Source organism: Setaria italica, chromosome II (assembly GCF_000263155.2).
Source record: "Setaria italica strain Yugu1 chromosome II, Setaria_italica_v2.0, whole genome shotgun sequence".
Taxonomy (NCBI): domain Eukaryota; kingdom Viridiplantae; phylum Streptophyta; class Magnoliopsida; order Poales; family Poaceae; genus Setaria; species Setaria italica.
The window spans coordinates 8,706,972-8,733,587 of NC_028451.1; the positions used below are offsets into that span (position 1 = coordinate 8,706,972).

Here is a 26,616-nt window from a genome sequence, read left to right on the forward strand (position 1 = left end):
CTTTGGAACACAATTGAATTGGGTCTATTAGCCTAGGTTTTTTGCAATCCATGTTTCAAAACTCAGTACATATGTTACATATTAGTTTAATATTTTTACAAATGCAAAAGATCCAAATATCTCAACTCAATCCGCAATAGCGTTTTTTACAAGCATACTCCCCCGTTTAAAAAACTAGTTGTCCTAATAATTTTAGGACAGATTAATAAAAATATAAAATAGCCTTACTTGGTCCTATCTATAAGATATATTTGACGCTAATTGACATGTATGTATTAAATGGAGTAATAAAGATAAAAATTGTGGAATAATTTTGTATTACGGAATTACATTTTTTTAGACGAAGGGACTAGTGCATACTTTATTTTTTCTCAAGCGCAATTGTGGCACAAATTTTTGTAGTGTAGCCTAGTAACAAATAGTAATATGTTACAGTTCCAGCATGTGTCTAGCATATTTGGGTTTTTTTTTCAAGCAAATCCACAACTATTTTGGCGTAATCATAGAGGTAAAAATATTTTGGCTTATGCAATAGAACTAGAATTACTAATAAGGTGCCAAGTGTCAAATAGTTGGACTTATCTGTACATCTTGCCAAAAATAACTATGCATATGCAAAATTTACTTCAGCTCCCATGTGTGGCATCGGTCAAACAGCGTCTTGCCATGGAGGCCATTGTGAGGAACAGAAATTAATCGTCACTCAAATCTCCCAACAATTCCGGCATTGAGTAAAACGCAGGACACCACACGTTGACAAGCTAGGTATTATCAATTCTATAAATTTAAATTTCATAACCATCAGTTTCTGTTTTACAAGTCTCCATTATGTTTTTCTCCACGTAAAAGTTTACCTACACCAAAGAATTATTGGAGACATTACAAATTAGCTGTCTGGCATTGAACTACTGAACCATATCAAAAAAAAAAGAGTTCAGAGATGTAAGCGCTACGTTACACGATCAACAACATAGTGTTACAGGTAGCCCGGCTCAGCCAACAACAGGAAATACCAAAAACAATTTACAGCGTGAGGCAAGGCATCTCTTGTCATCTCAAAGAATTGTTGTAGTGGGTGAGAAAGAACCGGAAGTCTGGATGGTACACTTGGCGTTGGCGAAGCCACTCATCTGCTGCCTGCATCAGAGAGGCTGCACGATGCTGCTCCTCAGGCCTATTCGATGACCAGATAGAGCTCCGCAGTTTGTATGATGCCAGCCCAAAGACTGGCAATGTTAGCTTACCAGCTGCATTCACACAGTGGTTAAGCCCACCAAAACTAGGGCATGCTGGTGCAGCACGATCAGTATCTGCAAAAAGCATCTAGTTATTCAATGACCTGATGAAGACAAGCATCGTAGAGCTATGAAAAACAAGTAGCCTATCTGATGAAAAAAGGACAACCCTGAATATTGTCACAAGATGGTACTCACCCTTGGAAGGAGTCGACAGGTAATGAAATGTCAAGAAACATGCATCTAGATCCTTGAGTGTTGGTCCAGTAGGTATTCTGTATATGGGGTACCTGCAATTGTACGCCCCAGGATGAAACAATTATATAGATTAATAGCAGCACCTTCTAACAGCATTGCTACTCTACAGAAGTCGTTTGACTCAAATTTTGCAAGTGACCCTTTGTTTTAGTAGTTGTGAAATGTGGTTGCTGTTCAAGCCAGCACAGCAAGTATGGCAATCCTGATTATAGCAAGGATAATAGTCTTCCATCAGAGTTAAGTATTGGTGATAAATATAATAAGATGAAAAGCTGCAAGTGTGGAACTAAATGTGAAAAACTATTGTTAGTGGCAATGAACACAAAGTGTATAGATCTAGAGATGAGAAATAATTATTTAGATACCCTAAAATAAATTAGTTGGAAGCTTCTCCTATGAGAAATGGGAAATTTCAAAAGCATAAGGACATCAGTGAAAAAGATAAGAGAATCTGGATTGTTACAGACATACCATGCAACAGATATCCAGCTGGTTGGCAGCAGATCACAACTTCTGAATGTCTTCAAATCAGGAAATTTACTTGCAAGAATTGACACCTGAAAGTGGCATTCAAAGCAAAGATCAACAAAAAGGAATACAGGATATCTATAGTCAACTTTCATGTGAAAGTATGAAAAGAAGACTTGCCTTGTCTGTTAAAGGCTCTCTACCAAATGGTGGATCCGTTTCGAGATACTCAAATATTGGACGAGTGGACGGCGAGTGCATTTCACCATCATCCCTTTGGAAACCACCCTCCAATCGACATGTTGCTTCCAGAGAACCTCTTAACCGGTCGACATCAGTTTCACTGCTACCTTCGCTGCTAGTATCCATAGATTCCCCATCACTTTCCTCCCAAGGATGCCTTAAGTAAGCGAGAAAATTAACTAAAAAATGTTATGAACTATGAAAATCGCAGAAGCAAAAAGGAGGGGCCATATTGAAGAAGGAATTTTGGCAAGTCATTATGATTTTTTTTGTGCATGCTTATTTGATGTCCTTATGTAGACCAATGTTCCAAAGCAGCTAACAATAGATAACTAAAAGGCTGTAAATATAATGTCCTGTAAGCTGTAGTTCTACACAAAACAAATACAACAGTTACAAATCATAAAGGTAGAAGGAACTACATTTCTCAAAATTTTAGGAAAGGTGTGTTTTCATCGTTAGGCAATATGAAAGCTCAGCATAAGGACTAACATACCCTCTTTCTGCTCTAAGCTCCAATAATATGACCACTGCACTCGATCAACATAAATACAATGGATCTTTCTGTCCCCAAATTCTCAACAGCATGCACATAATAACATGACATTGGTGATTAATATAACCTAATGGTAGTTTAGATAAGTCCATTTTCTTCCCAGCAAAGTAATAAGATGAGGTCCTGAGGAACATCTATCCTGACATGTAAAACTAAGTGAAACCTTTTGTTATAATATGTTTCGTTAACACTTTATTGTGGGGAACAATGTCCACAATAACATTTCAATACGAGTGACCCAAATACAAAAATGAAATATGCTAGCTACTGGCATAGTTAAATTATTTGCAAGTGTTTTTGAGTGGGAGAAAGAGGGAGGGGGGATGTTGGATGACCAAGTTAGACATGACAAGATCAGTAAAGTTAAAGAAAAACTTGAATAAAACTAAGAAGTAACTCCCCAAAACAAGAAAAATCACATAGGTCAGTAAGCACCAGATTCACAGATACATACATGAATGAATCCATGAGTACAATATCAGCACCACAATTTCTATTAGTGATTAAATCAAATTAAATGCTTCAATTCTGAGCGGTCAAATTAATAGAATATCAAACAACAAACAACAAGCAAAAAAAGATTTATTGGACTATTGGCAACTACACCTGACTACAAAACAACTTGGGAAACAAACTGGGAAAACTCAACTCATAATTTCTAAATAAAAAAAATTACTCCCTCAAGTAAGAAAGTTTCAATGCTCAATAGAAAAGATGCATCTTTATTTATATATTGATAACATCAATATGTGTTAATCATATAAACAAATATTAAGAAATATCATTGATCAACAGGAATCTCTAGACTCCATAACAAAGAAAACTGAATAATTGTTCTTTGCAAATAAGTATAAACCATATCCACATTTAAGATTCCATTTCAAATTCAACAAGCCCACAAATAATCTTCACTTTACTAAAAAGACTCTATTTTAGAGTAATATTTTTAAACTTTCAATAGCTGAAAGATGAACATATAAGGAAATTTGTTTCCTTGACCCTCCGATTTTAATCTCTAGCCACAAAAAAGATGAATCATTAAGCTTCGTGGACAAAACCTGATGCGGTTAAAAAGCTAATGACTTGGCTGTCAAGGTGGTCTGAAAGGTAACAGCAGTACAGCACAATGCATATCCATTAGAGAACTGCAGTTTGCTTGTTACAAAAGAGAAATGCATGAAGCTTCAGAGTTTGTAAAAAAAATTCAAGGACACAGCAACCATTAATTTCTTTTATTCTGTTTTGCATTTATATCATCAAAATCATTGTAGAACAGAAAATTTGACAACTGACAAAACGGCCACAAAAAACAAAAAAAAAGGTTGACCCGAAACATTATCTTACCTGGTCCTCGCTGAAAGCTTTGAAGGGTCTGCATACAGCTGTATAGCAGAAAGGTATGGCACATAATACTGAATCACAGAGTCGCTGCCATTTAACACAAGGGGTACACCAGCACCGTAAAAGCTCCACTCCTTGAAAGCTTCCCAGAGATCACCAAGGCAGAAATATGGTGGTGAATTTGGAACATCACCAATCCTCCATCCCCTCATGCTGGTCTGGATAAACAAACTCAAATGGCAGAAATTAGAACAAAAACGAACATGTTCTTCAGCAGTCCTAAAAAATTGGTTTGTTATTATAATATAAACTGTACCTATCCTGAAAACAAGACTGCTGCCCCGAACAAAAAACAATGTTACTGACTAGATTCTTTTGGCACTAAGTGCTTCCCATCCGGCTACCACTGAGAAAAAACCTAGATTGGCTGACTCACACGATCAAACACTACCATTGGGAACTCATCCCAGCCCCTTTAAAAAAGTAGCCATCTTTCTGCACTGAAGTAGCAAGTGCTAATCCATTGCTCTAGAAAAACTTTGTATGTTCCGATGAACTGCTTGAAATAATTAGCAACAGAAACAACACTCCAGCACATTCTATTGCCAATCTGGTACTGACTGCCCCAGATAATTAGTAACAGTAACAACACTCCAACACATTCTATTGCCAATCAGGTACTAACTGATCCAGATAATTAGCAACAGTAATAACACCCCAGCACATTCTATTGCCAATCTGGCACTCTACAAAAAAGATTAATTCCTTTCTTATTTACTTTTCCAATCGCAACACAAGGATAATACAGCAACACCTTGTCAGATTTGCTGGAAATGCAGTGTGACTGTAACTTCAAACTAGAGAGAAACGAAATTCCTTCGCAGCCACAGTTCCCAAACGTTCCCCAACCATAAGAGCAACATGAACCATACATACTACCAATCATCAGGCAAATAATTTAACAGTCTGTTTTATGTTACATTTTCATACCAGAATCATCTCTCCATACAGCCAAAACAAGAATCTCACATCAACCGGTGACAGCAAGAGCATGTACACGACTATTTCGCCAAGAGGAAGAGAAATTCACTACAAGTGTAACTTGACCCGAGAGAAAAGCAAAGTTCCTTCACAGCCACGGGTCCCAAACTTTCCCCAATCATAACAGCAATACGAATCGAATCTAGCAATACCAGAAACATCTCAGCGCAGTGCGAAGCATCAAGCACTTCAATCGGTAGGAGCAAAACGCAGGCACGCAACTAGTAGTAGTTCACAAAGGGGAATAATAAAATTCCTGGCAAGCCTAACCTTGGGCAGGTACTGCACGGGCACGGACGGCGTGGTGAAGCTGAGGAACCTCTCGAGATTCCCCACGTCATCCACCGGCGGCGGGGCCACGGCCGCATCGGCCGCCGCCGTCGCCTTGGAGGTGGGCGCTGCCGCGGTCGATACCGACGTCTTGGAGGGCGCGTCGGCCCGCCTCTCGGCCTCCTTGGGAGGCGGGGCGGCCGGGTCCGCAGCCCCCGCCGCCGCCGGCGGCGGCGGCTTGTGCCTCGCGGCGGCCCTGGGCGTGAGCGTCCCGGCCGCCGGGGACGAGGGGCGCTGGCCCTTGAGCCGCTGCAGCTGCTCCTCCTGCTGCTGGCGGCGCACGTGGGGCGCTATGTAGAAGCGGTCGACCCCGACGCCGCTGAGGCCGCGCGAGGAGGAGGAGGCGCCGGACGGGCCGGCCATGGCGGCGGAGACGGTGGGGCTAGGGTTTAGTCCGGCGGCGGCTCGAGGCGGCGGAGCGGGGTCGGGGGCGGACGCCGCGAGGGAGGGCAGGGTGGGGTAGGGTTTTGGTGGGCGCTATTTTTGGGGGGCGGCGGCGGGAAGATCTGGGAGTGGAGGAGCAGCCGCCGTGCCGGGCGACAGCGGCAGTAGACAAGGTGGGGAGAGAAGCGAGGGACGGAGGGAGGAGGAGGCGAGGGGGTTCCGTTTGCCGGTTTGGTTCTCAGCCCCGCGTCGTCGCCTCGGCACCGTTCCGTTCCGTTGCGTTGCTGGTTGGCTGGTTGATTCCCTCCGTGCTCCGGCCCTGCTCGTGTTCGCTCCGGCTTTGGTTGGGGCCTTGGGGCTCTGCGGCTACGGGCACCAACGGGGAGTCGTGGCAGCGTGAATAAACGGGAAAGCGCGTGATGTATCTTATCTCATGGATAGATTTCTCTAGCCTTAAAAGTCTGAGAAAATAGGTGTTTGATCTTTACTCGTGACTAAAATTCATGTCACATTGAATGTTTGGAGGCTAATTAGGAGGACTAAACATGAGCTAATTATAAAATTAATTATATAGATGGGGACTAATTCACGAGACGAATCTATTAAGCCTAATTAATTCATCATTAGCAATGTTTACTGTAGCATCACATTGTCAAATCATGGATTAATTAGGCTTAATAGATTCGTCTCGCAAATTAGTCTCCATCTGTGCAATTGATTTTGTAATTAGCCTATATTTAATACTCCTAATTAGTATGTAAACATTTGATGTGACAGGAATTTTAGGAGGTGCTAAAGAAACAAACACCCCCTAAGTTGATCGGTCGTTAGTTAAAGGTAGGTTTTTTTTCTCTCATCAAGGAACAGAAGAAGTTAGGTTTGGTTAGCCTTTACTCCCTCCGTCCCAAATTACTAATCGTTTTCGTTTTTTTACCGTATCTAGACATAATTATATATCTAGATGCATGTGTAAAATTATGTATATAGAAATGCCAAAACGAGTAATAATTTGGGATGCAGGGAGTACCTCCTTATGTCGAAAAGTACAACGTCTATGTGTCGTCTAAAAACTTAATTGAGATCGTTTCTTATTTGCACCTATGGATTAGCTCAAGCATGTATGCGAAGACTTTTTGGTTTCTTTACGAACGTGTTTCCGTAGTAATTATTCATATTTTGTTTTATTTTGATATGTTATTGGTCAATTAGACAAAATATGACTTCATTTGACCCTACATGTCTTTGGTCCGAGTGCAGAACTTATGGCATATTTTTTTGGATCAATTAGTCTATTATATTGTGATATGTTATTGATGTATATCTTTGGTTCAGGTTCAGATTTTTCGATACTTGTATGCGTCGTTTTCCTGTGGAGTCATAATATAGATGTTTCATTGCATATGCTTGCATATTTAAAGTAGCGTCAAGCAACAAGTTCGATGCTTTAATCACTGTACCGGGTCAAACCAACGAGCAACATGGCGCCGAGTCAAAGAGAAGTCGAGCAGGTGTTAGAAAAAAAAAACAAGCTGAAAGAAAATTGGAGATCCGGACCAAGCAGTAGTGGACTGGGTAGCACAACGCAAGGCTAGAATAAGAAAACGAGAGATAAAATTGGTGGGAGTTGAGGATAAACCGGATAAGATTTCCAGCCGGGCGCTCTACTGTACCGACCAGCTAGCGATTCGTCCAGGATCTCCACCGCAGCAAATATCCGCGCGATCCGGCCGTCCGCACGCCACGGCCTCCCCGATCGGACGGTCGGTCCATCGCGTCGCCGGCGCTCTCCACGCGCGCTGCTGGTGCCGTGCGGGATTTTCTAGAAGGATCCTGGCTGGGACGTGGCGGATATTCGCCGGGCATGGACGGTCGTCTCCTGCCCGCCGTCCGGGCCAAGTTTGGGCTCACTGGCAAGTGGGTCCAGCGCTTGGGTGGCCGGCGTGGAGGCCACATGTCATGGGGATGGTCCTGTAGCCTGGCTGGACGGTGCGCGCGTGGACTCCCACGTGACAAACGCACGGGGCCTCACCGGCCCGGCGACAGCGACCGGGATCTGGGCCCACGCTGACAATGGGTTCCAGGTCCGCGGGCCACTTGGATAAAAAAGGTCCGCGGGCCACTGGGAATGGACCCTACCAGACAGGAACAGATCAGATCTCGGTCGGAGTGTGGTGGTTGGTGGGTAGACCTGATCATGGGCTACCCGACCTGACCCGATCCACCCGAAAAAAACCCAACCCGATCAATACGTTGGGTGAACGCGGGTAAATATTCATGACCTGATCTAAATCACGGGTCGAGCATGGGCCAAATTTTTTTACCCAAAACTTGAAAAAACTCAACCCGAAAGTTGCACATGAAACTCGAACCAACCCGACCCGACCAAGTGACGGGTCGGGCGCGGGCAAAAAATCCAACCGATGGTCAGCACGGGTCGGGCGTGGGCCAACTTTTTTTACCTGAAACCCGAAAGAACCTGACCTGAATCCGATCCGACACTGGTGATGGCTGATGGGTCAACGAGGAGCTGCCGTGGGGGCTTTGGGCCTGCGTTGGTGCTGTTGTGTGGGCCGACAGGAGCGGTGCCTATACGGCCCACAAAGCTAACAGTGCCCATTAATAATACTAGCAAAGATATCATTTCCCAAGCCAGGTGCGCAATGCATTCACCAGACAAAAAATAAAAATAAAAACAAAAACAGGAGGGCATGAAAGCCTGACGTGAAAGTTCCATCCGTACTGAAACTGATACGTCGGAGCAGTCTGCTACACTGCCCGCTTAACATGACGGCCATCCTCTCGCAGGCAGAACGGAAGGAGAGAAGGCGGAGAACGTACAGTTACACATCAAGATCACACACCCTCTCAGGAAATTATGCGTAGGGTTTATTCATGGCAGGGACAGACACAATTTCAACTACCGCTGAATAGGTCACGCCAATATAAGACACCCAAAGGTGATGCGCGATGGCACAAGCAGATTAGAACATCACCGCAACATGAAGATTAGAATCTACTCTCTCCGTTCCAAAATGTAGGTCGTTTTGATCGTTCCAAAATCTATGCATATAGAAAAATTAAAACGACCTACGTTTTGAAACGGAAGGAGTAACATATATGATATATACCAATACCATGCTCATTCTTCGTGATTCGTCAGGAATTAGCTAGAATCGACTTGCTGCAGCTCGTTCCCTGGTCCTCCTGCTTCTCTCTTTTCCGTGGGAATCGAGTCGAGGCGAGTCACGGCGCATTATACCATGCCCGTCAACACAGCATAGTTGTCACGGCTAGTCGAGGCGACCTCCGGCCGCCTGGACGCCTAGGTGCCCGCCTAGGCCAGGATCAGACGGTGCCGGTTATCAGCCAAATAAGCTAAGTTAGCACCTGTAATAAAATAAATAAAAAAACAAAGGAAAGAGGAGAACTACTCTTGGGCCAGCATCCCACACAACAGCCCAACAGGCAATAGCCCATGAACATGTCCCTTCGTTCCGTTCCTTTCCCTGATGCCAGGCGACGCCTTGACAGCACCAGCCGGTTTGTGTGTTGCGAACAGGCAGCAGCACGAATGAGCGTGGCATGGCGGTTTGTAGCACGCGCCCGGCACATGAACGCAAGTGCTGGTGCGTTTGGAAAATTTGCGAAAAGGTTTTTTTTTCCCACTAAAATAAAAAAGAAAGAAAAGGCGAGAAAAGACGTGCGACGGGGCGTCGAGTCGAAGCGATGGCAGCTTCCTCGCGGCGGACGGGCGTACGGCTGGTGATCCGTGGATCCACCGACGGAATCCCACACGCCTGCGGTTGACTCGCCGTGCCATCGGCGGCTAAGAGGCAGGAGCGCACTTGGCCCAACGCGACGGCGCTCCATCTGGGCATGCGTAGTTGGATCACTACACGGAGAATACATGCGGAGAGTAACTCGATTGCCACGGCAATACTCGTGTTGAAATGAGCATAAAGTACTAGTGGTACCATGCATATTATTCCTCCATAAATTATAGGTCATTTTGATATTTTTATAAATCTAAATATAAGTGCATATCTAGGTGCATATGCTAAAACGACATACAATTTGGAATGGGGGAGTATTATGTAAGGCCAACGCAAGGTTTGTGTTAAAATTTTAAAAAATCTTTTTTTTATTATTGTTGAAAGTTGAAACGATTGGGCAAATATATACTCCATCTGTATCAAATTTATCGCTATTCATTTTTTCTCATAATGTTTGAACAAACATATGAAAAAATAAGTTATTTTTAAACCTTTGATGATAAAGTACAACCACAAATAAAATAAAATACTTACATAATATTATTATTTTAAATAAGATAAACGATCAAACGTGGTGAGCAAAATAAGAGCGACAAATATTTTATTTTGATATGGAAGTACTACATAGTTCGCATATTTAGGTTTTAAAAAAAAGTGCGCATATTTCGTACCCAACCAAACCAAGCTAGCCAGCTAGGGACCATCGGATCCGAGGCCACCGTCGTAGAGCTCGCCGCGCATGTGCGACACGCCGTCCCATGCCGCATCGCGCGAACCCCGCCACGTATATAGCACCAGCACTGCAGCAGGCGACACGCCACGGTACCAGTAGCCGGCAGCCACCTCCCTCACAAGAAGCTCGCTCTCTCTCTCTCTCTCTCTCTCTCTCTCTCTCTCATGGCGCCCCCACCGCCCGCTCTCGCCCTCCTCGCGGCGGCCAGCTGCTTGCTCCTCGCCTCACCGCTGCCGCGCCGGGCCGCGGCGGACGACCGCCCCGTCGTGCAGCAGTTCTACTACTACTCCCCTCCGCCGCCGACCACGCCGCCCGGCGGCGGCGGCGGCGGCTACGCCTACCCATCCCCGCCGGCCACGGCCACCGGCGGGCCGCCCTGCAACTGCGAGAATCCAAACACAGGCGGCGGCTACGCCTTCCCCTCCCCACCGGGGGTGACCGGCGGGCCGCCCTGCAACTGCGGGAAGCCGCCGCCGCCGCCGGGGGGCGGGCAGCAGTACGCGTTCCTGTCCGGGTCGTCGCAGGCGCCGCCGCCGCTCCGGCTGCCGCTCCTCTGCGCCGGCGTCGCCGCCGCGGTGGCCCTTGCGCGGCGCTAGATAGCTAGCTAGCAGGCAGCCGGGTCGTCGCGCGCTGTCGGTTTCAGCAGGGGTCGCCGGCCCGCCGCCGTCTGTGAAAAATTGTGTGTAGAAGCGCCCTGGAAATTGGTACTTTTACTGCCCGGCTGCGAGATTTACCACAGGGCCTAGAGGTAAATTGTATTGCTGGCAGGTGCACTCTTATGTGGATTTGGATGCGATTCTCTCCACATTTTGTACACAGTGGATGGAAAACAAGAGAAAATGGAGGGTGCATTGTCATGTATGCTCGGTGTACTTCAGAAAATATTTTGCCAAGTGAATTTTTTGTTCCGTGGAAATCTAAGGAGTTCCTTTCTCTCTTTTGCTTTGTGGTGTCACTCCACACTAGGGCCTGTTTGGATGTGCGATTTCGAACTGATAAGCCCGCCCGAGGTACCAGATGCGTGTGATTTGGATGCAGGGGCCACTGTTTGGTTTGCACGGCGCCGCAGCTTGTGTGCGCTGCTGTTCGGGCTAACGTTTGGCTGATTACTTGTGCTACGGGTCGCCGCACCCAGGTGCGGGGCTGAACATAGAGGGGATCAAGACATCGAGTATAAAATGATCTCATAAAAACATTGATTTAAACGTAGAAGGGACCACGACATCTGCATGCCGATCTCAAAAGCCTGCCTAGACCTTGCAGATAGCCCAACCAATTCCATAGCTGCAGAATAAACCAAGGAGTTCATTCCTGCAAAATCCAATTCAGTAACCCTCTGCTCAGCAACAACAACGCCAAGCTCTGAATCACCGGCGCCTTTGGCATCCCTAGTCCAACGCTTCATCACGAGCCCCGGTGGAATTTCCGAAAATCCATGGTGGACCAATACCTGCAAGCGTATAGCAAGGCTTCGGACTTGGAATTTCGAAATAAAGAACAAAAAAATACCTACAAACTGCAAAGACACAACAAGTGCACTGCTAGGAACAAACCTTGAGTATGTGACGGCAAGGGATACCGCAATGTCCAAACCTCTTGCATTGGCAGAAAAAAATCTGTTGCATCTGGGTTGGAACCAACATGGAATTCAACCACACCATTGTCCATGCATGTAAGGGCCATTATCCAGCAAAATTACCGTTTAGTAACCCTCATCACCATCCTTCATGCAACCAAACTTCCCAGCCTTGAACAGTTCCTTTGAAAACCTCTCGTACATAGCCCTGGTGTATACCTGAGCAGCATGAGCCTCGATTGGAACACCAACCCTTAAGAACCCTTCCAATCTTAGGGGAATAATTACTAGTTATTCATCTATTAACCAAGCAGCCATATAAGAAAAATATAGAAAACTTCTAGATAGGAGTGGAATCATCACCTGTTTTGCATGCTCCTCCTTCCCCTCGTCAGCATCACGATCTGCAATCATCCTGTTATACTGAGAAACAAAAAGATGCATGGGAGCAGACCTTGGAATATAAGTCTTGAGTATGTGTAAATGGACTCTCACTGCATTGGGTGCTAGTCATGCCAACACAAAACGTCTCAGCAAAATAAGGCTTAGCCCACATGTGCCTGTTCTGGTAAGCTCTTCCAAGGAACTCGTTCTCAACCAAACCATACTTGTCAACCAAATCTGCCCAACGAGTCTCGAATTCGGGAATTGAGACTATTTCATCAAGAAGCTCATGCAATGACCTCTTAAAAGCAAAGTTCTTGCTGTATATGTCACCAAGGGATTCCTTCGCCTTCTTGAGGACATGCCACTTGCACTACCGATCGATGCCTGGTATTGGGAAGCTCAGTGGCAATCGCTAGCTGCCTTCATAGCCTGACACTGGTCAGCAGACGGGGAAGGGCAGCACATGTCACGTAAAAATTAGAGATGCGAGAAGAAAAGGGAGTGCAAACGAAACCAAGAAGTACAGATTATAGCTCATTAGCATACCTGTTAGGATGGTCTTCGGGGATACTCCATCCATAGCCTCAACAAATGTGCAGAACGACCACTGGAAAGCATCAGATGTCTCCTCGGTAAGAAGCAGTACAGTGCCAAAAATAACACTCTGGAAGTGATGGTTAGCGTCGTCGACAAATAGGACGAAAGGAAGGTTGTACAGATTGGTACGATATGTTGTGTCAAAGGTGATTGCATCGCCAAAACAAGAATAGTTGAACCGGCTAGATCCATGGTACCAAAAAAGAGACTTAACTCTCTTGTCCTGGTCCAACTGCATGCGCAAAACCATTGCAGGGTCTGCATCTCGCATTGCAGGGTCTGCATCTCGCTTGGTCATATCACCCTCGATTGATTCCTGCGCAAGCCTACCACAAAGAGACCTGATTGACTGCCTACTAAATGGAACGTACTGGTTGGACCCATGCATGCTGCCTAGAATTGAACAGACCCTAGAAATCTGTACATTGTTAGCCCTGAGATTCCTAACTAGATCTCGTGTCCACCGCAACTAGCAGACATAGGATGGTTATGCCCAGGAACAAACCGGCTGATGAACCAAGAATCATCGTCCTTCCGGAGCATGCGGATCATGCAGAGGCAGCCACAACGCGTGGATCGAGCGACACAAGAGGGATCACGCCCCTAAACATGAAATAAATTGACATAAAAAATTAAACCACCACCAGATCTTGTATTTAAGAAAACACAAAACTAGATGACCAAAGATTAACTCACCTTGCAAGCGCATACTATATCCTGCCTGGTGCGCCTGCCGGAAAGGCTGCTACAACTACTCCCGTAACGAATACCAAATCCAAGCTCCCAGGAATACATGTTGAAGAACTCGAAGCCCTCCTGCGGTGAGTCAAACACCTTCCCTACTGCAGGATGGAACAATGAAATCAAGCTCAGGATGGGGTGGTGAAGCTGTGCAGCATGGAACAATGAAATTTATAGGGCCGGGAGTGGCAGGAAATGAAATGGGGAGCTGCTAAAATTTCCCGCCTAAAGTACATGATATTGCCGCCCAAATTTTCGAGGTTTTGTTGTACCTTCGTACTATTGGGAAACACTATCTGTACTGCAGGGAGCAGGAGCTAGGCTGTATCAGTTTCAGGGGAAGGTGGGGGGAACAGGGTTTTGTTGCAAGGAAGGGGCGTATTTTGCTTGGCTTTTTCAGAGATTAGAAAGACTAACAAGGGTTCGTCTGGGCAGATTCTGGGCGGAATGAAAAAAATGAAAAACACAGCTACTGCAGCAAGCTGGGGCGAGGCCAGCAGAGAAAAAAAAGAATACAAGTGCAACAGCGCGAGACAAAGATGAATAGATCTTCCACGACACCAAAGAAGAAAACACTAGGCTGAGCAGCAAGGCAAGAGCAGCAGACCTCTGTCGGTTTGTATTTTGTGATAAATCGACGCGGAAACAAAATGAAAAGTAGTGCAAAAGGAGCGCAAGCGATGCAACAACAGCGGCTCCAAACAAAACCGCAGAAAGACCACCACCGTTAACAAGGATGAAGCAAAGAACAAAGAAAAACACAGAAGCAGGGAGGAAAGGATCCATTGCCTGGGACATGGGAAGAAGAAAGGAGATAAGGACCAGGCAAAGAGTACATGACTGGCGGGGTAGGCAGAGACAGTGAATATGCATAGTAATTTCACCAATATGTCTTGTCAACGGATAAAGAAGAAATTGAATGCGCGAAGTACTGAACAAACGTTCACCCCTGCATGCTGAATACGGCCTAGTAAGCATGGAGCTGCCAGTAGGAAGTCAATGGCGGACAAGACACTAATGGGCGTTTTTTTTTTTGAGGTGTAACGGGGGGGAGAGAATCCCCACCTTTTCATTTCAAGGAGCTAAAACATTGAGGGTTCAGCATCTTACAACACATTTTTGCGAGAGTGGAGAAAGGAAATATTACAGGTTTACGTATTGAAACCAAATGATTGACACCATGCTTCCGCCGCCTCGTGATCCTCGCGTGGCAGTACACACTGATGGACGTTGCTGAACACATGGAGTACAACCTGCCAGTGGATGAGGCAGGTATGGCAACAGGGTGGGCAGCTACCCACCGTTGTAGGAAACCCGCTCAGCCACTAGAATCAGTCAATGAAAAAAGCAAGCAAGGAGATGTCCTCACTGGACATATTACTTAATAGTCGTATGAGAAAAATATATTCTATATTTTGAACTAGACTACTTTTGGTTCCGCTGCTAAAGTTAGTCACATGATTTGGATGCAGCTTAATTAATAACATAAGCAATGTAATATATACTATACTAAAGGAAAGTTAATTAACACCATAGTGCAATTTACCAAATATCACTTAGTCACTAGCCCTTCCCAGCTCCCACACACAACTATGCTCCCGGGTAAGGTTAACTCATATTCTATTTGATATTGTAGTAAAAGCACTGTGCAACATCAATGACTGGGGTACTTCTTTTGCTGCCAATTCAATTTTCCTTATACGTTTCCCCCCACTATCCATGTGTCATTGAGACATCAATTGAAATAAGGGATGGTAAAAGTTTGCAATGGTGAATAAGAGATTGGGTTCCTTTTGCTTTTATAACCATCATTCGTTTATTGTGCTCTACTATTGGTGATTATGAGGAGGGGCAGATAAGGGAAAATAGGTCAGTTGGATGGGGAGCATGGTTCTGCTCAGTCATGGGGCTAGTAGAGGGATTGGCAGAGGTCATGGAGCCCTTTAAGGTTTATTTAGATAAACACATTCCCTTCCTATCAACGTGATTTGAGGTGGAAAATGAACTAATTTTTCCCTCAATCCCCCCCAATGAAGCCTTAGATTGAGACATGCATCTTGGTCAGCGTGCCAAGAAATCCAAGGCAGCCTTGTTTTGGTATGGTGGAAGTGGCTGCGGGTGAGTTCTGATGGAGGAGATGATGCGTGGGTCCTAGTCATCAGTGATTTTAAGAACGAAAAAGGGCGGGAAAAAGCGGGTTCTAGTGGGACATCAACAGCAATAATGCAAAACGAACTGCTATTGGGATCCATCCAAAGTAGTGGAGGCCTTCATGCTGAATAGGAAAGAAATAATGGAGGAGAAAGGAAATGGGTCAAGGTTGAGCTTCGATGTGTTTGGGCCAAGGATGATTTAAGGGAATCTTCCTTTTTCTACACTTCAGCGATTCAACTTCTATTCAGATTTTAAACTTAATAATTTATTTTTTAACAATGGACTTAATAATTTATTTTTAACTATTGACGCTTGTTAATGAAACCTTTTTGGTACTATTTTAGTGGTGAATATAAATTAATTCTTATACTAACCCACCACTTGGTACTTGAAATAACTCTCAAGGCCTATTTTTAAGGTAATAATTGTAGTTGTTGTATGGTGTATCTAGACTCGTTGGAAATGGAATCATCTTTGATGGTCAGAGACATTCCCTTGGCCGCTAGAAGTCTTCCTTCAAGCAAGAGATGGAGCTTGTCATCATGAAGTCCAAGCCTTCTAAGAATCCTCTTCTTAGAACATGTCTTGATTTGTTTTTCTTGTTTTTCTTTTCCTCTTCATTGCTTTAGTTTCTTTTCTCTCTCTCTTTTTTTTACAGTGCCTTGTACAGATTTCACTTCATATATATCAAATTGAAATCAGTAGCGGATCCCCTCCAGTTTCATAAAAAAAAAAGATAAATCCTTTCAGAGGATTGGCGGAGAATAATCCATATAGACACATTGAGAAGTTCACGATGTTGTGCAACACTGTTCAAAAAAGAGCACCACTAGCTTAGTTCAAGTGGAATCTTTTTTCGTTTCTCACTTGCAGATGAAGCAAAACAATGGCATTCGCTTGCTTCATTTGAGGTGAAAGGAAATTGGCACGAGCTGATGAAGAAGTTTTGTGTGAAGTTCTTCCCCACCAGCAAAATTCAGAGTCTGAGGAGATAAGTGACTAGGCAAGGAGAAGATGAAGGAATAGACCAATCTTGAATCACTTTAATGGTTTACTCAGAGCATACAAATTAATAAAATCAAATCTTAATGCAAAACTCAACTCAATTAAAATGATAAAAAAAATGAAAAATTACTATACGCTGATTTACAAATGGATTTTTTTGGAAAACCATCGACAATGACTATACTACAAATGGATTTTTGAAAACAAACGAGCACAATGACTATATATATCTACCAAATGGTTTAAGTAAATCCAGTCTTTGATGACTGCCAACATCTTAGACGATTCTTTGACAAAATCATTTGTAATATTATGTAGATACTTTTCAAAGAAAATTGGTCTGTGTGATCGTATATATTTAGATGGTTCTTACATAAATCCCTTAAGCAATGTATAATAAATTGAGTTTTATAAACACAGTTTGTAATATTAGAGTATCTAGTGGTGTTTAGATCGGCAACCAAGGGGTATCCTGAGGTAGTGATTGGTTGGAGGGGTATCGCCAGATCTGGAGCCCGATGGTAATTGCGAGGACACAAGACACATATTTATATAGGTTCAGGCCGCCAGAGTAGCATAGTAACCTACATCCTGTTTGGGATGTTGTGTATTGTATCCTATGCTTGGGTGTTGAGGTATGAGTTGAGCCTCGTATTGTGCCTACCGATCTAGGGACCCCTGCCCTCCTTTATATACCCCGGAGGGCAGGATTACTAGTCGGTTACAATGTTGAAGTTCTAGTAGGATTACACTGTATGAGTCCTAATAGGATTATAGTCGGTTACAATGTTGAAGTTCTAGTAGGATTACACTGTATGAGTCCTAATAGGATTACAAGGAATTATAGTAAGGGAATTCCAGTAGGAGTCTATATTCTTCCTTTCTTGCAGGTACTTGGGGATCTATCCCCCCTAGCGCTTTGTTGATAATGCTTTGTAGATGAATATTATCAGCTCCCTTCAGTTTTGCTAGGAGATTAGTTTATTTTTGCTCCGAATCAAAACTGATCAGTCTTGACTGCCTACCTCCCATCCTTATGGTAGATACACTGCATGAACCCTGTAATCTATGTTAATGTCAAATATTGTTAGCAAAGCAAAGCATAACAGCTACGCATATGCACACTTCTCTCTAATGAATGTTTCTTCACCTATAAGCATCTCCGAGAGACTAGTCCAGTAGATCTTATATATGATAAATTCATCACAAACTACTTGTTTGTTGATGGCCACATAGCTTATTGCTGAAAGAATAACACTATTTATTCATGATGCGGATAAATGCAAACACTCGTTCCAACAAAGGATGCTTGATTTATACTGACTTCTCATAGATGCATGCCTTCAGAGTTTTACGATGTCATATTTCACTGCCGGCACATTGCACCCAATATTTCAAAATCATATACTATGTCTGTTCTTAAAATTGTCGTGGCTATGATCAGACTTTAAAAATTTAACCGTTAATACACTCAATGTTGTTAAAAAAACTTTTTTATACTTGCTTCCATCAAGATTAATAGAACTAGGAAAAGTAATGGTCGAGCGATCTTGTAGATGTGCTAAGCAGGGACATCTGACAAGTGCGCAGTAGCAAATAACAGAGGTTAGCCGGGTTAGTCGTTTGGTCATGTGGCGCATAGCATAGCAAGCTACTCCCAATTTTGGCAATGGCGATGTAAAACCCTTGTTGCCAATCAATTTTGAGCCACAGGTCTGCAACCGAAGACATCTGTCGCGGAAGGCACATTCCACTCTCCTACAGCAGCGGCAGGGGAGAGAACAGGTCCCTGGCCATGGAGGAAAACTCGGCCGCCTGCAATAGCACACGGAGGCTATAGCTCGCATCGCAGGTATATAAAAGCCCGTGCAGGCACCACCGTTCCTCTCACCACGGCCAAGCAAGAACCACCACCACCACCTACAGAGACAGAGAGAGAAAGAGAGCTCACCGTCTCCTCCGATCCCGGCCGCCGCCGCGACGCGCAATGGCCATGGCTCGCCCCGTGGCGCACCTCTTCTTCCTCCTCCTCCTCGTCTCCACCGCGCCCGCCGTGCGTACCACCCCCGACGACGCCGGCGCCACCGGCAACCTCCAGGAGGCGTGCAACAAGACGCTGTTCCCCAAGGTGTGCCTGCAGGCGCTCAAGGACAACCCGGAGTGCCAGTCGGCGACCCCTCGCCGGCTCGCCGAGCTCTCCGTGTACGTGACCGCCGAGGTGGGCATGACGGTGGCGGCGTTCGCGCACCGCGAGCTCAACGGCGTCAAGGACAACGTCCTGTACAAGTGCCTCGACACCTGCTCCGAGGACATCGAGGAGGCCGTCGCCCACCTCAGCGGGCTCACCCGCGAGCTCACCGACGCCAAGTTCCTCGAGGTCAAGTCATGGCTCTCCTCCACGCTCGGCGGCACCTCCACCTGCGAGGACGCCTGCAAGGACGCGCCCGTCAGCGACATCAAGAACGCCTGCATCACCAAGAGCTTCGAGTTCGAGAAGCTGCTGCGCGTCACGCTCGACCTCATCACCGAGGCCTCGGGGTCCATGTCCGCCGAGGTCGCCCTGCCGCCCACCGACGCCGCCGCCGCGCCGGCGCCGTTCGGTGGCTACGGCTCGTCGGCCGGCGCCCCCGCCTATGGTGCGCCCTCGCCTGACGCGCCAGCTTACGGCGGCGCCACCAGTGGACCAAGTGCGGGTGCCCCGGCGCCGTCGTCGGGGGCCGGTGCGTCCGACGCCTACGCCACGTCATGAGCGACGATCCCTAGGGATTTCCTTCTTTTCATAGTCCCACCGCATTTTTCGATGAGCATGTCCATCTGTTAAGAATTTAGGAGTGTTTGGAGGTGGAGCCGCATAACCAATGCAGAGATAAAGAGGCCTGCATCGAATGACATGTACTTGGCCTGATCTGAGTGCTTTCCTTTTCTTTTCTTTTTGATAGGATGAGCAGGGTGATTTTATCGTAAGATTGATTGTTAACTATGTTACCTTGACATGTTACAACAGTTAGCCGTCATTTGTTCGGAATATAATGCACAAATTGATCAGTGCACTTTCCAGCCTAGACATTGTAGTTACAATTCACGTGAATGCTACATCGCACTCGAGTGTTTTGAGAAACTCCAACACTTGATTTGTTTTTACTAATCAAAGAATGCCAACGTGTGTTCTACTTCTCATTCTCCTCCGGTGATGAGCTTTGAACTTAGGGAATCCGGGTTTGAGGTTGGTTGATCGGGGATTACGTTACCGGTGGCCTATGGTCCAAAGAGGGAGAGATCTAGGGTGGCTCAGCAGCCGGTGGTGGGAGGTAGCATAGATGATAGGGGAGCTTAGGTAACGAGGGTTCCGCCAGAGCGTGATGGAAGACCCTGCAGAGTAGGCGGTAGGGGCATAGGAATACGAGTTAATAGTGTTGGTGATGGTTTTGGATGGCATGGCGGCAGAGGCCGCGTTGTGCCACTGTAGTCAGGCGGGGTGCTGACGGCGAATGAACTCAGCCGGAAGATATTAGTGACAGGAGATGCTGGAGGCTGCGACCACCGTACCGGAGGCGAGCGGGAAGATGGTGGCGGCAAAGACCTAGTGTCGAGCATTTGTCCTTGCAACTTGTAATGGGTGTGTGTGTAGGGGAGGGAGGGAGGGAGAGCATAAAAAATTGCCCACATCCGACGTAACAGCAAGAAAATAAAAGTGCTGAGAGCCCTCAAATACTTAGAATTATGGACATGTATCAAATTTGAAGCAAATGTTACAGTTTTTTATCACAAAATATATTTACTCAGAAGAGGACACACCTGATGGTCAAGGAGTACAAATTTGAAATAAACATGTGTGCATGTCTTAAAAGAGGAAAATAAATGGAAGGCACGTGTTGCTTCAGTGAATGATATGGCATGCGGCATGGGCCTACACTATGCTACGTGTTTATAAAAAGAGAAATGGAGGGTGTATTTCTTGTACGATATATATTGAAAAGAAAACAATCAATTTTACTCCCCTCACCTTTTCACTTTGTCTGCTTAACCCCTAAGAAAATTATAAAATTTTTATTTTTATATTACTTTGGCATGCGATGATGTCATCGGTTTTGCCTATATTTCCAACATGCATGCAACATGGGTGGAGAGGTCAATACAAAGCCCATAAAAAAACAGGTTGTTTTTCATGTGTTGGGGAAAAGGACTATGCTTGGAACCTCCTCCCTCATTTCAAGACTTTGCAATTAGCTGGCGTAATGAGTTGGTGGCGAAGTGTTGTGATCCCTTCTTTGCACGAATGAAGAATTGGCGCGACGAGATGACTTCGCGACTTTGGTGGCCGGTCACCTCTTCGTACTCCAGACAGGCTCATGAGCTAGGGTGGAGCAAAGGCAGCGAAGTCGTCGGCTGGTGATGACGATTCTATAGACCACTCGCGATTTCAGCAACAAGCGAAGTGGTGAAGATGTCTTCGGCATACTGGCCCACTCGAGCTTAGGTGTAAAGTGATGAGGTGTAAAAGGGTGTAACAAAAGTGGTGTAATGTTACTGTAATACTCCCGAATATGCTTCACATAAAGAAAAAAGTAAGGTGTCAAGTTGTAAAGTGTAAAAATTACGGTCCTATAAAACGGGACCGTGGTGAATGCAAAGGGATAGATTCAGACGGAGGGGGAGATTTTCTAAGCTCTCCTGAAGTCATTTCTTAGTTCATTGTCATTCTTGTTCTCTTAGTTTGGAAACTTGTTGACCCCACTTCAGGGACGGTTTTCTACCCCAACAGCATCGCATCCGCATCCACATTGTGGCAAGTGGGATCGAATACTAACACATTGAGTATAAAAAATACTACTCCCTTTGTTCCAAATTGTGGTCGTTTTCGCTTTATAAGATTTATAATTTTTGTTATGTATATAGATATACGCTATGTCTAAATACATAGATAAATATATAATTTTAGAAAAGTCAAAACAACTTTTCAAATTCATGGGCATCTAAAAATAAAGTTTTTTTCCAAAATTATCGTGGCACAAGAATTTTTGCAATGCCACAGTAAAACCTTCGACCGAATAAGGCTGAGCCACAGAAAAATGAGGACACCTGTCGTAGTATGAGGGCGCATTTGTTTGGAAGGCCTAGCATTAGTCGCGGATGGCACATTCCACTGTGACTCTCCTACAATGTCGGTATGCCACACACGAAGTGGGGAGAGAAAAAGTCACTCGATGGCCTTCATTCACAAAGCACACTGCACACGGTATATAAGCGCGTCCGATCACCATCACCACCACGTACAAGAGCGAAACAACAACCAAGAATCCATTCATCTCTTGCCCGATCGACGCGCCATGGCCATGGCTCGCTCCCTCGCGCCCCTCCTCCTCCTCTCCGTCCTCGTCTCCGGCGCCGCCGCCGCGCGGACGGTGGGCGACAGCGTACAGGACGCGTGCAGCAAGTCCCAGTTCCCCAAGGTCTGCGCCGACGGCCTCTCGGCGAAGCCGGAGGCGCAGAAGGCGACCCCTCGCGGGCTGGCGGAGCTCTTCGTGGGCTTCGCCGCCGAGAAGGGCTCGTGGATGGCCACGTTCCTGCACGGCAAGTTCAACAGCGGCAAGGACAGCACGATGCTCGACTGCTACGACAGCTGCGGCGAAGACATCGAGGAGGCCATGGCCCACCTCAACGGCCTCATCCGCGAGCCCACCGACGCCAAGCTCCTCGAGCTCAAGTCATGGCTCTCGTCGACGGTCGGCAGCGGCACCTCCGCCTGCGAGGAGGCCTGCAAGGACGCGCCCAAGACCAGCGACAAGGACGACGTCGTCAACAAAAGCTTTGAGTTCGAGAAGCTGCTGCGCGTCACGCTGGACCTCATCACCGAGGCGTCCGGATCCATGTCCGCCGACATCGCCCTCCCGCCCTCCGACGCCGCCGCGCCATCGTCGTACGGGGCGGCGGCGCCGTCCGGAGGCTCGTCCGCGGAGGCCCCCGCCACCTCCGAGGGACCTTCCACCGGTGGCGCCAGCGGTGCCAGCGGCCCGTCTGCTGACTCGCCGGCGGCCGGCGCCGACGCTCCGTCCGGGGCCTCCTCCAGTGCGCCGTCTCCATCTGGATCTTCCGCCGCCGATGCGCCATCTGGGGACTCCGATGCGCCGGCGCCGTCGTCTGATGCCAGCGCTGACGACGACAACGACGACGACGACGACGACACCAAGGCATGATGAGCGCCACGACGCGGGCTTCGGTGCCAACTCAAACATGTTCTTTCCATCGACAATTTTTGCCGTCCGTTTCCTAACCACGACCAATAAAGGCCATGATGATGGGCTGCTTAAGCACAACATAAGGCCCATTTAGATAATGTTTCTGTATGTATGGGCCTGTGTTGGAGCAAAACTGAGGCCCATATCAGAGGCCGACACATATCGCATGCAGCCCTCTTAGGGCTTGTTTGTTTTATTAGCTTCTGACCGTGAAAGCAGCTTGCAGATTATAAATTTTTATTTTTGAAATAATTAAGTTGGATTGTAACAACCTGGATTGTAAAAAGCTGTGTCTGCTTTGGCATCCTGGATTATTGTGAGCGGGTTGGATTCCTCTTTTTCTTGTGCAATGTCTCTAGCACACCTTACTTGGTGCTCATGTTTTTATTTTTCAATTGACAAACGTTTAAACATGAATGTTGAGTTCCACATATTGTGGTGAGAATCACGTTCATTCTTTTTTTTTTCAATCGCACAGATTGCTTCACACTACCCCTACCTACTTACTCTATTTCAAAATGTAGATCGTTTTGACTTTTTTAGATACATTGATTTTGCTATGTATCCAGATATAACCTTGTGTTTAGGTGCATAGCAAAATCTATCTATCTAGAAAAGTTAAAACGACATACATTTTGAAATGGAGGCAACAACATCAAAACGGGAAAAGAAAAACTGCGTACTACGTGAAGAGAATTAGAGAAAAACAATAAATAGTTAGTTTTGAATGGAGACTCAACCAAACATTACATAGATTAACAATTAACATAGGTTCGTGGAACAATAATAGAAATGTTCAACCAAACATCATATCACACGGTAATATCAAGACGTTAACACATAGCAAACACTTCTATTTTTTCTTCTCTTACCACCGCTTCTTCAACCAATCCAAGGTGAGAAAAACATCTTGGTATTCAGCTTTCACAAAAAAGCATGCTAGCCATGAAATGTTCATCACAACTGGGAACGGATATGGAACTAGCCAAATTATACGAATCCATATGTGCTAAAATGTGAAAAATATAGTAATTAAAGTGGATATATCCAAATTCATTTTCATCATTCTCTTTATGATCCGAATTCGGAGATAAATGTGGATATAAATAGATATGTGAATAAAGCATCTCTTCAACTATTCTTTGAATGTATTATTTTGAGTTAGTTTAAAACTGATATATGATGTATATTACAATCAAAATTTATTTATTTATATTAAGATAAATATTTTATATGATTTAGTTATTATTGATATTTATTTCCTTATTAATTTTTTTATAAGTATTTATTTTCGATGAGAGATCTTTTTCTACAAATATTATATTTGATCCTTATTTTTATAAAGGAATGGATACTTGCTTGTTGTTATACTTCATTATTCATGCCAGCTCAAAATAGAGTCAGCACGAATACTGTCAGGATTATTCATGCTGGTTTAAAATTGATAATTGATTATGGATCAAAATGTTAGATAACAAGGGTCAAAACAAAATAGAATTTCCCTATGCGCACAGGTACGCGAGGAGGAAGATCATGAGTTCGAAGGTTAGACACTACACACATACGTATTTCGAGTGGAATACGCGTGAGCTCGTGTGGATGGAGGCAAAGCACCGAGCTCAGAAAAGGAGGAGACACATCATGAACGGAGGTTGAAGAAGATCTTTTGGCCGTCCAATCTGTACCTTGCAGCACCAAATTTCGAGTGTCAAAGGCTCAAGAAATACTCGAGCGCCCTGCAGACAGCCAAAAAAAAAGCTCTTTCTAGCTCTTCCACTGATACATCTCAACGGAGCATCATCTATAGAGATTTCTGCACAGCAAATCAAAGCATCGTCTACACTAGCATTTCATTAATAATTTTGGTTTAATTTCTTTAATTACATAATGGAATAACACTAGTGCCATATATTTAAGAACGAAGAGATTAGTTAGTGTACTTATGTATAATATATAGACCATATCTTTGTTCAATACTACTGCAACGATACACGTATCAGCTAGGCCATTTACGTACTCTCCCTGTCCCAACCTACGTATAGTTCATTGTGGATTAGAGACTGTCCAAGAACGACGACGCTGGTCTTTCGAAGGAAAAAAAACAACAACGCCGGAATGCTACCGCCTATATTAAAAGATGCATGCGTAGTAAAAAAACGAGTGGTATGGTCGTCCCGTTTTTTTCCTAGGGGCAGGCGAAATTGCCACCCGCACCTATGAAACGGGAACATTACTATAGTATCCAGCCCATCCCTGGAGAACCATTTGCAGAGACGAACCACGGGACGACCCGCCCCTGGAAATGGATGCTATTTCTAGAAGCGGGCGATGGGGTGACCCGTCCCAGGAAATCACCATTTTCAGGGGCGGGTCCTCCTATCACCCGGCCCTGGAAATAGCCTGCATTTCCATGGATGGGTGACGGCATCACCTGCTCCTAAAAATGATTTTGGATCTTGGATGAAGATAAATTTTATATCAAAATTATATAGCTCAACGAGACCTAAAACTTTGTAGTTCAAAAGTTTTTCATTTGAGATTGTTTAGTACTTCAAAATATTATTATAAATTCTCTAGTTTTGAAATCTAAAACTTTTGAAGTTTCAAATAACTTGGCTATACATAATCTCTACATCAAACTTGTAGAGATCGACGAGGCCAAAAACTTTGGAGTTATCAAACTTTGGAGTTGATAAGTTTTCAATTTGAGATTGTTTAATACTTCAAAATATCATTATAAGTTGTTTAGTTTTGAAATATAATTTTTTTGAATTTTCAAATGACTTCAACCATAGAGAAGCTCTATATCAAAATTATAGAGGTTGATGAGACCAAGTTGGCATGCTTCTTATTTGAGATCGTTTATTGCTCCAAAATATTATTATAAATTCTTTAGTTTTGAAATCTACAAATTCTAAAATTTTCAAAGATCTTCGGACATAGAGAAGCTCTGTATGAAAGTTGTAATCCTCACCGAGATCTAAATGTATATAAGTATATGAGTACATGCGTAAGTATAAGTGAATGTATATATGTGAATGTATGAGTATATGTGAATGAGTTCAATAGATGTATTTTTTAATACAAACTTTTTCATGTTAACTTGGATGAATACAAACTTATAATTATAGAGTTCTACGAGACAAAAAAATTGTAGTTGACAACTTTTGCATTTGAGATCATTTAATAGCTCAAAAACACATTTTAAAAGAAAGACAAAAATTGAAAAATAATTGTAGGGGTGGGGGATAGCGTCACCTGCACCTGGAAATAATTTCTAGAAGTGGGTCATTTCCAGGGGTGAGTGACATAATGACCCGCTCCTAGAAATTGTTCCATGCAAAAAAATCATAACTTTTTCATACAATTTCGGATGAAAATAAACTTCATATCAAAGTTGTAGAGCTCGACGAGATCTAAAACTTTGTTGTTGACAAAGTTTTTATTTAATATTGTTTTATGGTCCCAAAAAATCGTTATAAGCTCATGAAAGAAACACGTCCAGCCACGTCATCGATCCGCGACTTCGAAACAAAGCATTTTTATTGGTCCAACCTC

At 44.6% G+C, this 26,616-nt stretch overlaps 3 protein-coding genes and 1 long non-coding RNA gene across 5 annotated transcripts; 2 read left to right on the plus strand and 2 right to left on the minus strand.

Moving 5' to 3' along the window:
• Nucleotides 1–753: 753 nt before the first annotated feature.
• On the minus strand, nt 754–6,154 carry LOC101763852. 2 transcript variants are annotated; one of them, XM_004955835.2, is made up of 6 exons: nt 5,413–6,154; nt 4,105–4,319; nt 2,142–2,316; nt 1,965–2,050; nt 1,434–1,525; nt 754–1,310 (listed from the first exon to the last, which is right to left on the minus strand). In XM_004955835.2, the coding sequence occupies exons 1-6, from the start codon at nt 5,833–5,835 to the stop codon at nt 1,051–1,053; spliced, it is 1,251 nt and encodes a 416-aa protein (XP_004955892.1). In that variant the 5' UTR covers nt 5,836–6,154; the 3' UTR covers nt 754–1,050. The 2 variants fall into 2 exon arrangements, with proteins under 2 accessions (XP_004955892.1, XP_004955891.1); XM_004955834.2 differs by having other exon boundaries at nt 2,142–2,361; nt 5,413–6,153.
• Nucleotides 6,155–11,535: 5,381 nt separating this feature from the next.
• On the minus strand, nt 11,536–13,903 carry LOC105913733. Its single transcript, XR_002676382.1, has 5 exons — nt 13,619–13,903; nt 12,872–13,525; nt 12,302–12,760; nt 11,916–12,209; nt 11,536–11,812 (listed from the first exon to the last, which is right to left on the minus strand). It is a non-coding gene; the product is annotated as an uncharacterized LOC105913733 (long non-coding RNA).
• A 4,904-nt stretch (nt 13,904–18,807) lies between these two features.
• LOC101764524 (pectinesterase inhibitor) lies at nt 18,808–19,815 on the plus strand. Its single transcript, XM_004955836.2, has one exon. The coding sequence runs from the start codon at nt 18,810–18,812 to the stop codon at nt 19,569–19,571; it is 762 nt and encodes a 253-aa protein (XP_004955893.1). The 5' UTR covers nt 18,808–18,809; the 3' UTR covers nt 19,572–19,815.
• Nucleotides 19,816–22,149: 2,334 nt separating this feature from the next.
• Nucleotides 22,150–23,377, plus strand: LOC101764935 (uncharacterized protein DDB_G0284671). Its single transcript, XM_004955837.1, has one exon. The coding sequence runs from the start codon at nt 22,150–22,152 to the stop codon at nt 23,014–23,016; it is 867 nt and encodes a 288-aa protein (XP_004955894.1). The 3' UTR covers nt 23,017–23,377.
• The last annotated feature ends 3,239 nt before the right edge of the window (nt 23,378–26,616 follow it).